The 14,967-nt window shown below is 46.0% G+C and overlaps 1 protein-coding gene across 1 annotated transcript in view; it reads left to right on the top strand.

The window, feature by feature from the left end:
* dpf1 (double PHD fingers 1) overlaps window positions 1–13,994 on the top strand; it is a gene marked incomplete at its 5' end in the record, with an annotated part of 25,023 nt that extends 11,029 nt beyond the window's left edge. Inside the window, 4 exons of the mRNA XM_071535897.1 lie at window positions 10,848–10,967; window positions 11,635–11,747; window positions 12,523–12,604; window positions 13,924–13,994. Of these exons, the coding sequence (XP_071391998.1) occupies window positions 10,848–10,967; window positions 11,635–11,747; window positions 12,523–12,604; window positions 13,924–13,994 (386 nt within the window). The remainder of the gene's footprint in view (window positions 1–10,847; window positions 10,968–11,634; window positions 11,748–12,522; window positions 12,605–13,923) is intronic.
* Between the last annotated feature and the right edge of the window lie 973 nt (window positions 13,995–14,967).

Below are 14,967 nucleotides of genomic sequence, written 5' to 3'. Positions count from 1 at the left end.
TCCCTCAGACAGGGGAGAGAAGGAAGAATTTTGATCGACTAACGTCAATATGAAACCATGCCTGAAAACCTAACACGGCCACTCCCCTCTCTGTGTCTATTGTCACACAAATATTTGCACCACTGCCTCTTCTCTCACTCTCTCTCTCTCTCTCTCTCTCTCTCTCTCTCTCTGAGTGATAGCCTATATGGAGTAAGGTCATTTGAAGTCTGGAACAAAGGTTGCAGCTCTTGTGTTTATTGCTATAGCTATTACACTGCCATTTATAGCAATATCGCTGGGCAGATACAGATGCATTTGTCTAGATGAACATACTGAACTCTAACTGCACTAGTCTGTGTCAGTTCACTAAACCACTAAGCTTCTTGCATCTTGCATATCATTTGCCTCCAAAACCTCCAAACCTGCTAATACTTCTGGGAATTATTAGATGCACTGGTCACCAAACGATCAGCCCACAGGCCCTGAATGATGTGTTGTTGTTTTTTTTAGATATGGCCTCCAAATTGTTTTCTCATGATTTTTGCTTGATCTTTGCTCTCCATTATCATGGTCCAAGATCACATTAGGACTCAGGGTAAAGCGTGGTGAGTGCCAAAGCTTGCCGTACCCAATTTGATGCCCATGTTAAATGAGTCAGCCTCTACTTCATTACTGTCAGCAGTGAAAACTTCTCTCCATAATAGGCTCCAATGGTGCAAGTTTATGTGTGTGTGCGTGTGTGTGTGTGTGCCTGTGAGCAGCAACAACACTTTAAAAACTGCCTTTGTCTTTCACATTCAGAGTGCCTCTCTAAATTCTCTTTTATATTGTCTATATCATTGTCTATATCATCTGTTATATTGTCTTTTCCCTTTCTGGAGAGTACTTGCGTTTTCTCTCCTGCTTGTTTTCCAATGCAGAGACTGAGAAAACATCATGTGCATGTGTGTGCTATTCCTTCATTTTAACACAATACTTTTGAAAAATCCACAGCATGCATTGCTTTCTGGATGTGGTCTGAACTTCCCACGTGCCTCCGCCGGTACGCCGGCATCCTTCCCCGCCGTTTGATTGGTTGATTGTTGCCGCCGCTGCACCGCGCAGGAAAGGAAGGGAAACGGCTGTTGCCTAGCAATCTGGTTGCCATAGATACCGCCAGGGCTCCCTCCTAAAGAGTACACTGTTATGTACATTGAAAAGAGAGATGGGGAAGGCAAGGAGGGAGGAGAGGAGAGGTGTGTAGAGAGAATAAGAGAGGGAGGGAGGGATGGATGGACGAAGGAGGAGGAGAAAGAGGTAGGGAGAAGGGGGGAGGAAGAGGGGAAGGGAGGAGGGAGGAGAGAGAGAGAGAGAGAGAGGGGATGGAAGAAGTTGAAGTTTAGGAGTGGTGAGAGGGAAGCAGAGGGGGGGTGCACAGAGGAGTTCATTAAAAATAACATAAAGAATGGCAGGAGGAGGAGGAGGAGAGAGAGAGGGAGAGAGAGAGAGAGAGAGACTTGAGACTTTGCAGAGAAGGGAAAACAGACAAAGAAACGATGGAGAGAGAGAGAACCGGAGCGAGAAGCAGAGACTTATACAGACTGAGGGAGAAAAAAAAAAAAAAGTGAAAAAAAAATCTCTTCATGATTCATCATATAGATTCCCCCAGACAGTTGGAGTGGTGAAGGCAGGGTAATATCGGAGTCTGCTTCATTTGGTATTCTGTCTTAAGATGTGGCGGTCTGGCTTGCTGGGCTGGCTGGTTTGTGGTTCCTCAGTTATCCTGGCCATGTTTGGATAAGCCACAGTCTGACCCATCCACCCCCTCTCCTCCCTTCCTCACCACCATCATCACTCTATCCCCTCTCTATCTGTCTCCTGTTGTCTGTTTTTCTGTTTATCTGCCTGACTGCGGAGTGAGGAGAGGCGTGAACACCTCCGACAAAAAAACGAGAGAGTAGTGCCAACTTTAAAGTAGTAATCCATGACATTTTCATATATGTAAATTTCCATTTCTCTATGGCTGAGTGATATAACACAATAGTGATTCAATCTATGTCCAGTTCATGAAAGCTTTTACATTTGTTGTTCTAAACACCCGGTGTCCGGTAGATCTTTCCTAGGAAAGATCCTGTGGCGCAGAGGAAATTATGCGTTTTACGTTTCCAGTTTGTTTGGAATCAATAGAAGAAGAACTGGGTAGTGAGCATGAGCAGTGATAGCCACCATGGCTGAACAGACAAAGAAAAGAAACTCAAACTGCATCAACAGAAAAATCCAAGGAAAAAGACGTCAGATGGAGACAAAATTTAAAAGAAAACAAGGATCTAGCAGATGCACTTTAAATGTCTTCTGGCAAAGTTCTCCTGTGTGTGCCTGTGTATTGTTTTGGCCTATGCAAGGCCAGTAATGTGTGATGGTGCACACAGACACACAGGGCCGACACACGGTACGGTGGACCGTGTGAGGTTAGGCACCATTTAAACAGGATTTCACAGTCACATGCCCAGCCGGCTCTCCCTGGACCAAAATAGGATTAATAATTTGCATTTTAACTCTGCATCGACGGGGAAACAAATCCATGTTGGCTAAGTGGTTCTTTTAAGTGTGCACTTATGTGTGTACATGTACATATGTGCATGTGTGCTTGTGCGCATATGTGTGTATTTGTGTGCATTTTAGATGTGTGTCAGTTTATTTACATGCACGATTTATGGGTGTGTTAGTGTGTGTCAGCGTGTGTGTGTGTGCGTGATTTATCTGCATGTGTCTATTCACTGAATGTGCACATATCTGCAGACTGCAGAGTGTGTGTGTGTGTGTGTGTGTGTGTGTGTGTGTGTGTGCATCTGCGGGTCAGTGTGATTACAAAGCAGCCATAGATCAAGTTTTATTATGCACCAAAACCTCCTCTGTCCTCTTTACTTTGCAATGTCATCCCTGCACACAAGCTCGCATTTCGCACACACACACACGCACGCACACACACACACACACACACACAAACATACACACACACTTGCACGCATTTAGACCCACAATGCACTGGGAGTTACGCAACCTGCTGACTGGACATGGGAGTGAAAGTAGTACTTGTCTGTGGATATGTGTGTGTAGGTGCGTGTGCGCGTGTGTGTGTGTGTGTGTGTGTGTGTGTGTGTGTGTGTGTGTGGGTGGGGTGGCGGGGTGGAGGTGGGGTGAGACAGGGAGGAAAGGAGTGAAAATAGGGAAAAAGAGAGAGGCAGAGAGGAGAGCATGGCGTTGGTGCAGGCATTTGTGTGACAACAGATGGATTGCAGAAAAGGAATTCCAATTTCCTCTTTGAGTGTAACGCAGGAGAGAGAAAAAACAGAGAGAGAGAGAGAGATAGAGAGATAGAGAGAGAGAGAGAGAGAAATAAGAAAAGGGGAAGCGAAAAAATGAAGCACAATGAAGCGCAGAGGAGAGATCGAATCAGAGACAGAGAGAAGGAGCAATAATGAGAAAGCATGAAAGTGCAGAGAGGAAGAGGAGAGGAGAGAGAGAGAGAACGTAGAGAGTGAGGAGAGGAGGAAGGAGAGAGAGAGAGAAAGAAAGCAAGTGACTTTTCATCTGTGACTGACGGTTTCCATCTGACTGCCTCTCTGCCTCCTTGTCTGCATAAAAAAACCTGACGATGTCTCCCTGAGTATTGGGCTTGTGTGTGTGTGTGTATGTGCTTTTGCCAGATTTGTGCCTTTTTCCACTGTACTATTGTTTGTCCATTTGTTTCTCCATAGAATATATGTACACTATTTTGTGACTGTGTGTGTGTGTGTGTGTGTGTGTGTGTGGCTGGATCAGGGGCAGAGGGACTCTCATTCGTCACGTTAAAGAGAGCAAGTGGGGGATGGGACTGGAACCGGACTGCAAAAGTTATTATGCAAAGGCTTGGTTATAAATCTTTGTGTGTGTGTGTGTGTGTGGTTGTGGGTGTTCTGAATTGTGTGTATGCGCTCTCATTGTGTGTGTGTGTGTGTGCTGCTCCTGAGAGGCTCTCCTCATTAAGCAGCGAGGCGACAGGAGTGCAGAGTGTGTGTTTTCACACACCGCTGCTCCGATACAACGGGAGCCACTTTTTTTTTTTGCCTCCCTCCCTCTCTCCTCTTTGTGCCTCCTCATATTCCTTCTCCTCCTCTCTCTCTCTCTTTCTCTCTCTCTCTCTCTTTCTGTTTCCCCCTTTGCTACTTCTGTTCTTGAAATCCTCCTCCTCCTCCTCCTCCTCCTCCCTCTCCCTTCCCCCATGTACAATACCTGCAGTATTGGAGTGTTTATTGTCTTTTGTAATAGAAAAGAGCAGAAACACTCGCAGAGTCACAAAGTACACGCTCGTCCGCTGCTTGTAGATTCCCATTCAAACCACATCATTTAACAGTTTGACATTTGTTTTGTGTTTTTGATAACCTGTGATGATGTGAAGCACGGCAACTTAAATAGAAAATAGAATAGAATAGAATAGAATAGAATGAGAGTTTTAGAAATGTGCAATCAGAAAAGGACTTCACCTAGTAAACGCAAACCTGTTGGTCATCAGATTAATATGCTTTCAGTAATATTTTGCTGTTTTGATATGCTTTCGTCGTTGATCTTCATCACTTTTACAGACGAACAAAGTTCAGAACAAAGGGCAGCGTGAGTCACACAGACAGACAGCCAGGGACAATGACTGGAGGAGGAGGAGAGGTGGAAATGAAAAAAAAATAGAGAGGGAAGATGAGAAAAGTCGAGAAAGTGAGAAAAGTCAACAGGTATTGGTGTAGGTATAGGTGTGTGTGCGTATATGTGTGTGTGTGTGTTTGTGTGCATGTGTGTGTGGAGGGTAAGGTAATTCCCTTGGATGGAGGTGCTAACTCGATGAGGCTTCCACTGCGGCTAGCCAGAGGATGAGAGTATCGACCAGCTATAGTAGGGCTGTGCTATTGGTTCCTGGGAGGGAGGGCTGTGTGTGTGTGTGTGTGTGTGTGTGTGTGTGTGTGTGGGGGGGGGGGGGGGGGGGGGGGGGGTAGCAGAGGAGGAATAAGATGGAACTTCAGGGTTTTAAATTTTTTTCTAGAAAGGTCTTCCACCTTTTGTTGAGGGAAGGATGAAGATGAAGCCATGGGGTCAGAACTTCTTGATTTGTTCTGATCCCTTGATTTCATTCTGCACTTATTGCTTTTCTTAATTACTCACACCACACTGAAAAAAATGTCCGTCTTATAAAGTCATGTAGTCACATACTGAGTCTTAAAGATCTTATTTTTCAAATAAGTGAAACATTAATAATAATTCCACTTGTTTCGAGTACAGGGGTCTTTAGTAATATACTGAAACAAGGCAGAATAACGCAGATCACTCCACTAGTATCAAGAAAATGACAGTTGATTCAAGAAAATTCCTCAAGAAAGTTGATTTGCATTGAAAAAAAAGTGAAATCATCTCACCCTATAGGCAGATTTTCTTTTCACTTGTTTTAAGAAAATCAAGGTTTTAAGACTCAGTGTGAATGTTAAAATTCATATTTTTTGCAGTACAAGCAGATGATATGTATCTGGTGTTAAGAATCTGTGGAATAATCCCAAAAAGTAAATTCCTCACACTATGCAAAATAGGCTAAAGCAACAGGGTGCCGAGATGCAAAAAATGAAGTAGTTTATTATTCCATTACACTGAAGCAATGGCCTCACCTGCTGAAACGTTTGCTTTGAATACAAGGATTTTTGGTTTTTGGAGTGTCCTTACTCCCCCACTCTCCTCTCCTCCACCCCTCCTCTCCTCTCTCTTCCCTCTCTCTTTTGTCTTTTCTTCCACACAGGAACCCGCGGTTAATCCCATTTTCTTAGCTTGGCCCCAAAAACTTTGTATCTTTTTTTTTTTTTTTTTTTACCATTGTTTGATTAAATTCCTATATGCATAAATACAGTGAAATAAAAAAAAAACAAAATGAGAATAGCAAAGGCGATACGAGAGAGATAACTGTATATTGAAAAAGCAGCAAGGGAAGAGAGAGAGAGCGAGAGAGTGAGAGAGTGAGAGAGAGAGAGAGGGGGGGAGGAATAACACCACAAGGTATAGCGAAGGAGCTGGAGAAGGAAGGAGAGAAAATGAGATAGAGAGAGAAAACAGGAGAGAGGAAAGACAGGGAAGGGTGTGTGCATGTGTGTGTGTGTGTGTGTGTGTTGGGGGGGGGGTTGGTTCAGGAGCATTTGAGGATTCATCTCTTGCTGGATAATTCCCAGGAGGATCTCTCTCCAACACTTGAAAGCTGTGAAGTGTGCGGTTCTGCTCATACTCCTCCCGGTAATTGGAGGAGGAGAGGAGGGAGAGGAGGGAGGAGAGAGAGAGAGTGAGGGAGAGGAGGGTCAGGTAGAGGAGGGGAGATATGGAGGTACAATGAAAAAAAAAAAAAAACACAGGAGAGGTAAAGATTTGGAGAAGGAGACGGAGAGGAAAAGGAGGGACAGGAGGAGAGGAGGAGAGAGAGGGAAAGGTTGCGGAGCCACCTGACTTGCGACTTCTTTTCTTTGTTTCAATCTCTCCGGTCTCTTTAGTCAGCTTGCCTTCTATTCCTTTTATTTCTGCTCATTAGCTCGCTCTCTCTCTCTCCATCTCTCTCCCTCTCTCCCTCCCTCTCTTCACCAGCGCTGGTGTGTCTGTGGTTGCAGGCGGGTCCTGAAACATGGCCGCAGGCGTTTAATCATTGATGGAGTTTTTTTTTTCTTTCGTTTTTTTTCTGAGCAGGCAGGCCAGCGGGCAGCCCCGACTCACACACATGTGTCAGGACCTGCTGATTCACTCTCTGGGGCCTCCGAGCACGTGCACACACACACACACCCACACACACACATAGGCAGGCACACAAACAAGCACATAAACCATAGCAGCACACACACACATAGGCACAAGACCAAGATGCAAACGTATAATGTAGGCTGTATGTGTGTTTCATTTGTGTGTGTGTGTGTGTGTGTGTGCCTGCCTAGTTTATCCCACCAGGGACTGTGAGGCCCAATCAGCAGCAGCGAGCCCAAATAAAAGCAGAGAAGAAAAAAAAAAAAGGCAGTTTATTTGACCAGAACAAGAAGAAGACATGTTTGCGTTGGCTCCAGGCCGGTATGCTGTGTGTGTCTGTATAGCTGTCTAAATATCTATATCCTCCTGCTAGACTCAGTAAACATCTGGCTGGGATGGACTCTTCAGAAATAAATACACTGCTGTAAACTCGTCCAGCATCGCTCCCGCCTCTGTTTGTGCATTTGTAGCATGAACGTTTCACACAGGTTGCCATATGGGTTTTAATATTCTAATTTTAATTTTTAATTCAAATTAATACATGAGGTGGAGTATAGATTTTGGCAGTATGTGATGTAAGGATTCAACCGATATATGAGGTTTTGAAGGCTGATACTGATATTTTTGGATTGATATTTAATATCTTTCAGTGTGACCATTTTAATGCCCAAATTCCGTAAAAATTGTAAAAATTTGTGTGTGTTTCCCTCAGAATGGTATTCTTGTCAGTGTGGAAAAGCCTCTGGGACACTAAAACTCTGAATCACTGAACATAAAAATCATAATAATACTACTACTACTAATAATAATAAATATCTTCTTGCATACTTGTGTGGAAAATGTCACATTAGAATCAATTTAAGGGCTTCCCATAGAAAACCAGTGTAGTATTGCTCAATTCTACAATATGTAATAAGTCAAACTGCATCATATCCGTCATATCAGAGGTAGATGACACTGACTGGCCGATATCTAATTTTAAATAAAAGATCAATATCAGCTCAATATATCGGTATACCCCTACTGCCTATAAACCAATATGTACCTACAGTACCTATTGTACCATACTGAGGCTTGGTGATGCTGTATGTGTGCAGATATTTCCATAATGCGACTCACTATTTGAAAAAAGCTGACACCAGCAAGCTCTCACAACATCATCACTAGCAAAAGAGATTATGGAGAATTATGAGGATGGAGCCATCTGTCTGTCTTGAAATACTGCGCTATGAATTTCAGGTGACATGGATATAGTGTTTTGGAACCAGGGATGTGGTGAAGGTCATCCCATCTAAATTCAGTTTAGCCAAATTTGTATTGGTTAAATTGGTAGTTTACCCACTTTTATAGGCTGATATTAATCTTTAGGACTGAAAATCCCTAGTTAATAGTATCAAACTGATGTGAACTATATAAAGAGAGGGATTTTGAGGGGAAAAACATGAATTAATGTTTTTTTTTTGTCTGAAAGTATGATTTTTGTTTATATTGGTGGCTGTTTGCTTATGCTGAAGTGATAGTGTACCCACCTTTTTATTTACCACTACATCACTGTTTGAAACCCTCTCTAAGTTGCAGGTGTTCAGCCCAGCAGTAGAGTCTTATGCAATAACTCTATTGACAGTATAGATGACAGTATGTGGCACATGGCTGTTGCTCATTATAACACTGTTGAATGCTGCAGTAGCATGTATAGCTTCCAATTTCTCTCTTCCTCTCTCCTTTTCCCTCTGTCTTCTCTCTCTCTCTCTGCCCTCTCTCTCTCATCCTGATCAGAGACTTTTCCTCTTATTTTATTATATTATTTCTCAGAGGATTATAGCCAGACCCTGTGGAGTAGAAACCCAATCTCTCTCCCTCTCTCATGCCTCCTTCCCATCTCATCCTCTTTTCCCTTCTCCCGTCTCCCTCTCTTCTTCCAGCACCCCCCCGCCACCTCCTTCAGCCCCTCCACCCCCTCCCTCCCTCCATCTCCTCAGCTCTCCTCATTCCTCCTTTTTTTTATTTTTTTATCCTGCCAACCCCCCACTTCTGTCTCTAACCCCCTCCTTCCACACCCTCCACACCCCAAACCCTTACCACCCCACCCTGGAATGGATGGATTAATGACCTCGCTAGAGAGAGAAAGAGACACACACACACACACACACACACACACACACATACTACTCTCAACTCAAAACAGTACCACCAGAAAGACTCCTGCAGCAATGTTTCTGCAGGATGAATAGCTTCCTGTGTGTGCATAATGCGTGTGTGTGTGTGTGTGTGTGTGTGTGTGTGTACCTGTGAAATCCACTCTATTGTATTCACTGTAGCTCTCTGTCTGTCCTGCCTGGTGAGTCATTGTGAAGGGCCCGTCCATCGCATTACGTCTTGGAGAAGAAAGGACACAATACAAATAGTCTGCGCCGGTTACGTGATCGCTGCCATTAAAGTGATTATACAACCACAGAGGCAAGACAGGCAGGAGGCAGAGAGACAGGCAGGAGGCGGAGAGACAGGCAGGAGGCAGAGAGACAGACAGGAGGCAGAGAGACAGGCAGGAGGCAGAGAGACAGACAGGAGGCAGAGAGACAGACAGGAGGCAGAGAGACAGGCAGGAGGCAGAAAGACAGGCAGGAGGCAGAGAGACAGACAGGAGGCAGAGAGACAGGCAGGAGGCAGAGAGACAGGCAGGAGGCAGAGAGACAGACAGGAGGCAGAGAGACAGGCAGACAGACAGACAGACAGACAGACAGACAGGCAGGAGACAGAGACAGACAGACAGACAGACAGACAGACAGACAGACAGATAGACAGGAGACAGAGACAGACAGACAGACAGACAGACAGACAGACAGACAGACAGATAGGCAGGAGACAGAGACAGACAGTCAGACAGACAGACAGACAGACAGATAGGCAGGAGACAGAGACAGACAGACAGACAGACAGGCAGACAGACAGACAGACAGATAGGCAGGAGACAGAGACAGACAGACAGACAGACAGGCAGACAGACAGACAGACAGATAGGCAGGAGACAGAGACAGACAGACAGACAGACAGACAGACAGATAGGCAGGAGACAGAGACAGACAGACAGACAGACAGGCAGACAGACAGAGGAGATGTGCAACTGACACACACACACTCTCTCACACGCACACTCACACATACAGTACGCAGGCAGGCAGGCAGGGGGAATTTCTCTCTTGTTAATAGTTATTATGAAACGGCTTCACGTGGAGCACTTGCCTCTCTGCGCACAGCGTGACGGCAGGTCTGTCCCGGCAATCCCCCCCCCCCCCCCAACACACACTCACACACACACTCACACACACACACACACACTTCTCCCTTCACCTCTTCCTCCTCTTCCTCCTCCTCTTCCACTCCTCTGACAATATTTACCAGACCCCAGGGGCTCCCAGTGGAGTCCGTGTCCCACTCTCCCCGTCCCGCGCCCCCTCCCCCCTCTCACTTCCCGGGTGAGCCGTGGCTCGGTGAGTCCCGGGACTCAGTGCGGGGCCTGCAACCGTGCTTGTTTTTACCAAAACAAACAGATGGGAAGAGAGAGAGAGAGAGAGAGAGAGAGAGAGAGAGAGAGTGCTGTACCCAGCTGGGATGGTGCGCAGTCTGGCAAGGGAGACCCACTTTCAGATCTTCTTTGTTTTACACCCCACCACTTTACGACTCTCCTCTAATCACTCTCTGTCTACAGCATCCTGCAACTCTCTCTCTCCCTCTCTCTCTCTCTCTCTCTCTCTGTCTCTCCACCTTTCCGACTCTGCCATTCCCTCTCCCTCAACAGATTTCAACACAACTTCCTTGCACCTTGAGTGATTATTTGGTGATCCGTTGTCACTTCAGAGTCTCACCCTCTGACACTCTCTCCTCTACGCCTCGCTGTCCGGAGATCGATACAGCTCCTTCACTCCAGGGCCAGATTTCCTAACACCGACTTGTGGCTTTTGCACTCCGCTCTCCATCTCCCCCTCTTGCTCCTCCTTCTCTACACCGTAGAGCGGATGAAGGCCAAGAGCTCAAAAGGAAGAGTCCGGTGGGAGCTAGATGTTTAAAGCCCCCCTTTTTCTTCTTGTCTTGTCTTCCAGCTAAGAAAGCGGCGGACGGGTCGGTGATCGCCAACGGCTACTGCGACTTCTGTCTTGGAGGCTCCAAGAAGACGGGCTGTCCTGAAGACCTCATCTCCTGTGCTGACTGTGGACGCTCAGGTAGGCACCAGCTGTGCTTGCAATGAGTGCAACAGTGGCATAAGATTCAATGCCTTGTAACACCCCAAAATTAAAAGCACCCAAAAATAAGGCATGCAAAGGTCAGGAAGTGAAGGTGTTAATGACATTACAAATACTCATCATGTGAGAGCAAATACTAGGACAATAATGGAATAAGAAGTAAGGCGTTTTTAAGTTTCTAACCATGGTTTTGAGATTTTTCTGAATTTTTTGTGCATTTTATGAGTTTTGAGCCTGAGTTCTCAAGATCAAAGACATAGCAATCCTGTGGCAACATGGAATTGCATTGCCTGAGATGGCTCAAACTAAATTCATGTTCCCTTATATATCTACATTTTTCCATAATTCTAGATACGCAGTATAACTATCTTAATGAATGCAATTTAATGATATCATGAGTTTACATTTGGCTTTTTCATGAGATCCATGACTGAAAGTTTATGAAACAAAAAAAAAAAAAATGTTTGCAGAAGAACTGGTGGAATTCACCTTTAAATATAAAAAAAATCACCCTCATAGAGCAAATAAATGGATGGATGGATGAATAGATGGATGATGGATGAGTCACAAAATACTGAAAATGATGGTGAAAAACACTGTATGTGTGCGTGTGTGTGTGTGTGTGTGTGTGTGTGTGTGCACCCAGGCCACCCATCCTGTCTCCAGTTCACAGTGAACATGACGGCTGCGGTGAGGACTTATCGCTGGCAGTGCATCGAGTGCAAGTCCTGCAGCCTGTGTGGCACCTCTGAGAATGACGTAGGATCTCTCTCTCTAACACATATCAAGCCCTACTGAACACACATGTGGCCGCACACACACACACACGCACACACACATATTACATATTACATATTGCCGCTGGAAAAACCTTGTAACTCCATTTTTTACGTCACGTTACTGCTAGAAGTGAAGCTTTACATGGTGTTTTATAGGTGGAGCAAGTTTATAATAATAATAAGGGGATAGTTTATTGATCCCTGTAGGGAAATTCTCTTTTCAAACCGCACCATGGAGCTGGTAGTGATTCAGTGTCTTGCCTCTGGTTGAAGGATGGGCTCTTTAACCACTAGGCCACCCTGCTGCCCAATTAGAGATCCTGGGATCCATGAAACCCATTTAAAACCCATAACAGTTTCAAAAAATGCATGGCTGTCAACCTGAAAAGAAGGCTATTTTTAAAATTCATGAACAAGAAGCAGGGATTTGCATTCAACTTATCCATTCTTACCCCTTTACAGTCTGTTGACAGCAGAGACAGCCAAAAATGTAAACATCCATGATAACTATAGATCAGTGGGAAAAAAAGGCAGTTTGGACAGGGAACTATGAGCGAGGGACATGTATGTACCCTCTCAGCCCAGCCTCTCCATTGATATTTATACAGGCAAACACAGAGACACCTTCTTATGTTCGAGCACCGCACACACTCCCGCCGTTCAAATAAACACGTCAGACTGTGTCCTCCTCAGCTGTGATTCAGATGTGCCCGCCACATAATGTCTGTCTATTTGGGCATTTTCTTCTGTTCCAGGACCAGTTGTTGTTCTGTGATGATTGTGACAGAGGCTACCACATGTACTGTCTGAGCCCCCCCATGTCTGAGCCACCAGAGGGTAGGTACAGCACAGCAACACTGGCTCGCAATAAGCAGAATATGGACACAGTAATGTATAGATGCCGCATACTGTATACCAGGGGTTCCCAAACGTTTTCATATCAAGGACCTCCAAATGGATCAGTCTGCAGGATTTGGTAAGACTGCAGAGCGCAAAGAAACCCAAAGATTTGTGTTAGATATGACTTGGTACAGAATTATGTAACTGTCTATACTGTAGGTGGGGAGATAACCGCAGTGGGGAGAGTGAAACCACTCATCAAAACAGTCATATATTCTCACTGTGCTGACTTTCAGGGAGTTAAATAATAGTAAAATTCAACTCCTTGTTTTACTGTGGACCCTCTGTAACCCTAAAGGACCCCCGGTGGTCCCTGAGCCCCACTTTGGGAACCAGTGCTATACAGTATACCACCCTATGGGTGGATACAAGAGACAGGGCTGGAAGGGTACAGATAGGTACAGCACTGTGGAAATCAAATAGGCATCCCTATTCAAATCAAATATTCTACAATTGTCATTTGGCTACCACACATAAGATGGCTGCTGTAGCTAGGATGTTTGATGGCGTTGTCATGGAAATGAGTAGTAGAAAGATAATCCGTTTCCATGGCAAAGGTGTCACTTGGCTGAACATAGCAGTGCCACTTGTGTTAAACACTCCAACTAACAGTGTCATGCACAGCCCACACATGCAACGCTGTTGATTTACACGACCACATTTTCAAAATTCAACGGTGGCAGCTATTTTAGGTTTACAGTGGAGAAGATTACCACAACAGCCCAGTTCTGTCTGAGCTCTCCCATGGCTATTGCATGGTAAGCACTGTGCAGACGTGTAGACCTGTACTTTGATCCATACTGTACTGTGCCTAAATTCTCTGCAGAAAAAAAAAACCGTTTCAACCTATTTGCTATATCCTCACACAATGCCTGCGGGCACAACAGAGCAGTGTCTAAATACACTTTGAAGTGAAAAGGTTGAGAATTGCGGTTTGACAGCAGTCCCAAGTTGGTGTTTGATTAATGTTTCAAATCCCATGCCAGAATCCAAACCAAACTAGTTGTCAAATCCCCTCTATCCACAAACCACACACACACAGCATGTGGTGTTTTAACATCAAGCTTTAATTTACGGTGTTACTTCACGCTCTGTCTGAAATGAGGGATTAATCCGCGGGGCTTTACAATACTGGTGATTGAACTTTTGATCTGTGATGTGCTCTCTCTCTCTCTCTCTCTCTCTCTCTCTCTCTCTGTGTGTGTGTGTGTGTGTGTGTGTGCGTGTGTGTGCGTGCCTGTGTGTGTGTGTTGCAGGGAGCTGGAGCTGTCATCTGTGTCTGAGACAACTGAAGGAGAAGGCCTCAGCCTACATCACCCTCACTTAATCTGTGCGGAGCTGCGCCTTCATTCCTTTCGGTCCTTCATCCACTCCCGAACCACCACTCTGTCACCTCCCCCTCCCCCACCCCCTCCCCCCACCCCTCCTGCCGTGCCTCAGATGACTCCGCCTCCCCCCCCCCCCACCCCCCTCCTCGATCTACACACTGGCACTTCCTCTACCACCCCCCACCCCCACACCCGCCACCCTGAACGTGACGGACCGTTCCCGCCGCCTGACCCCGCGCTCCTTCTCCAACGTCGCTCCAACCTCCGTCCCCTTTTGTGTCACTCGCGTTCCCCGCTGTGCTTGACCCAAACCCCCCCCCTCTCTTCTGTCTCAACGGAGGAATTCATCAGCTGGCAATAAGTTTGCTAGCGAGACCCACACTCCAGCCTGCCAAGGGCACTCAGAGGCACACTACTCCACAGGCGCCCTCTTAAGGGCCCTCGGAAGAGCCCTAATGATCTTCAGCTGCAACTCAGTCAAGTAGCGACGGCGGAGAGCGAGAATTAATAAGATGGATGGTTGTTAGGCAGAGGACAGGGCATCGAAGACGCCGGATCACCGCGGAGCGCTTTGTTTTAAGTGTTAGCCAACTGTGAAATATACACACCGAACCAAAATTTCATTCACTCCTCCTCCTCCTCTCCTTCACCGTGTCTGGCAGAGCTGAGACGCCGGACTCTGCTCCTTTGTTCGTCCGCGGGGCTCGCCGCCCTGTTCACTTTCAGCGGGGAGTGAATTGTACAGAATTCATCAGTGAATCCAGACTGATTCTCCCCACACGCTCTTGAGAAACGCCCCTCGCCGGCAAAAACGACGAGGACGCGGTCGGGAACTCGCGCCATCTTCGACCTCACCCTACCCTCTCTCTCCCTGCATGGGGTTTCCAAACGAATGATGCATTTTGGGATTGACACACGAAGGTTTTAGCGGCCGGACGTCATCCTCGGATGAAAGGAGAGACGGATTTTCTC

Source organism: Centroberyx affinis, unplaced genomic scaffold, assembly GCF_046629955.1.
Source record: "Centroberyx affinis isolate AG114_WGS23_722 - 3 ecotype Tasmania unplaced genomic scaffold, CSIRO-AGI_Caff_v1 ptg002780l_1, whole genome shotgun sequence".
Lineage (NCBI taxonomy): Eukaryota > Metazoa > Chordata > Actinopteri > Beryciformes > Berycidae > Centroberyx > Centroberyx affinis.
The sequence above is the reverse complement of the archived record's forward strand: the minus strand, read 5'-3'. Positions and strand labels throughout refer to the sequence as shown.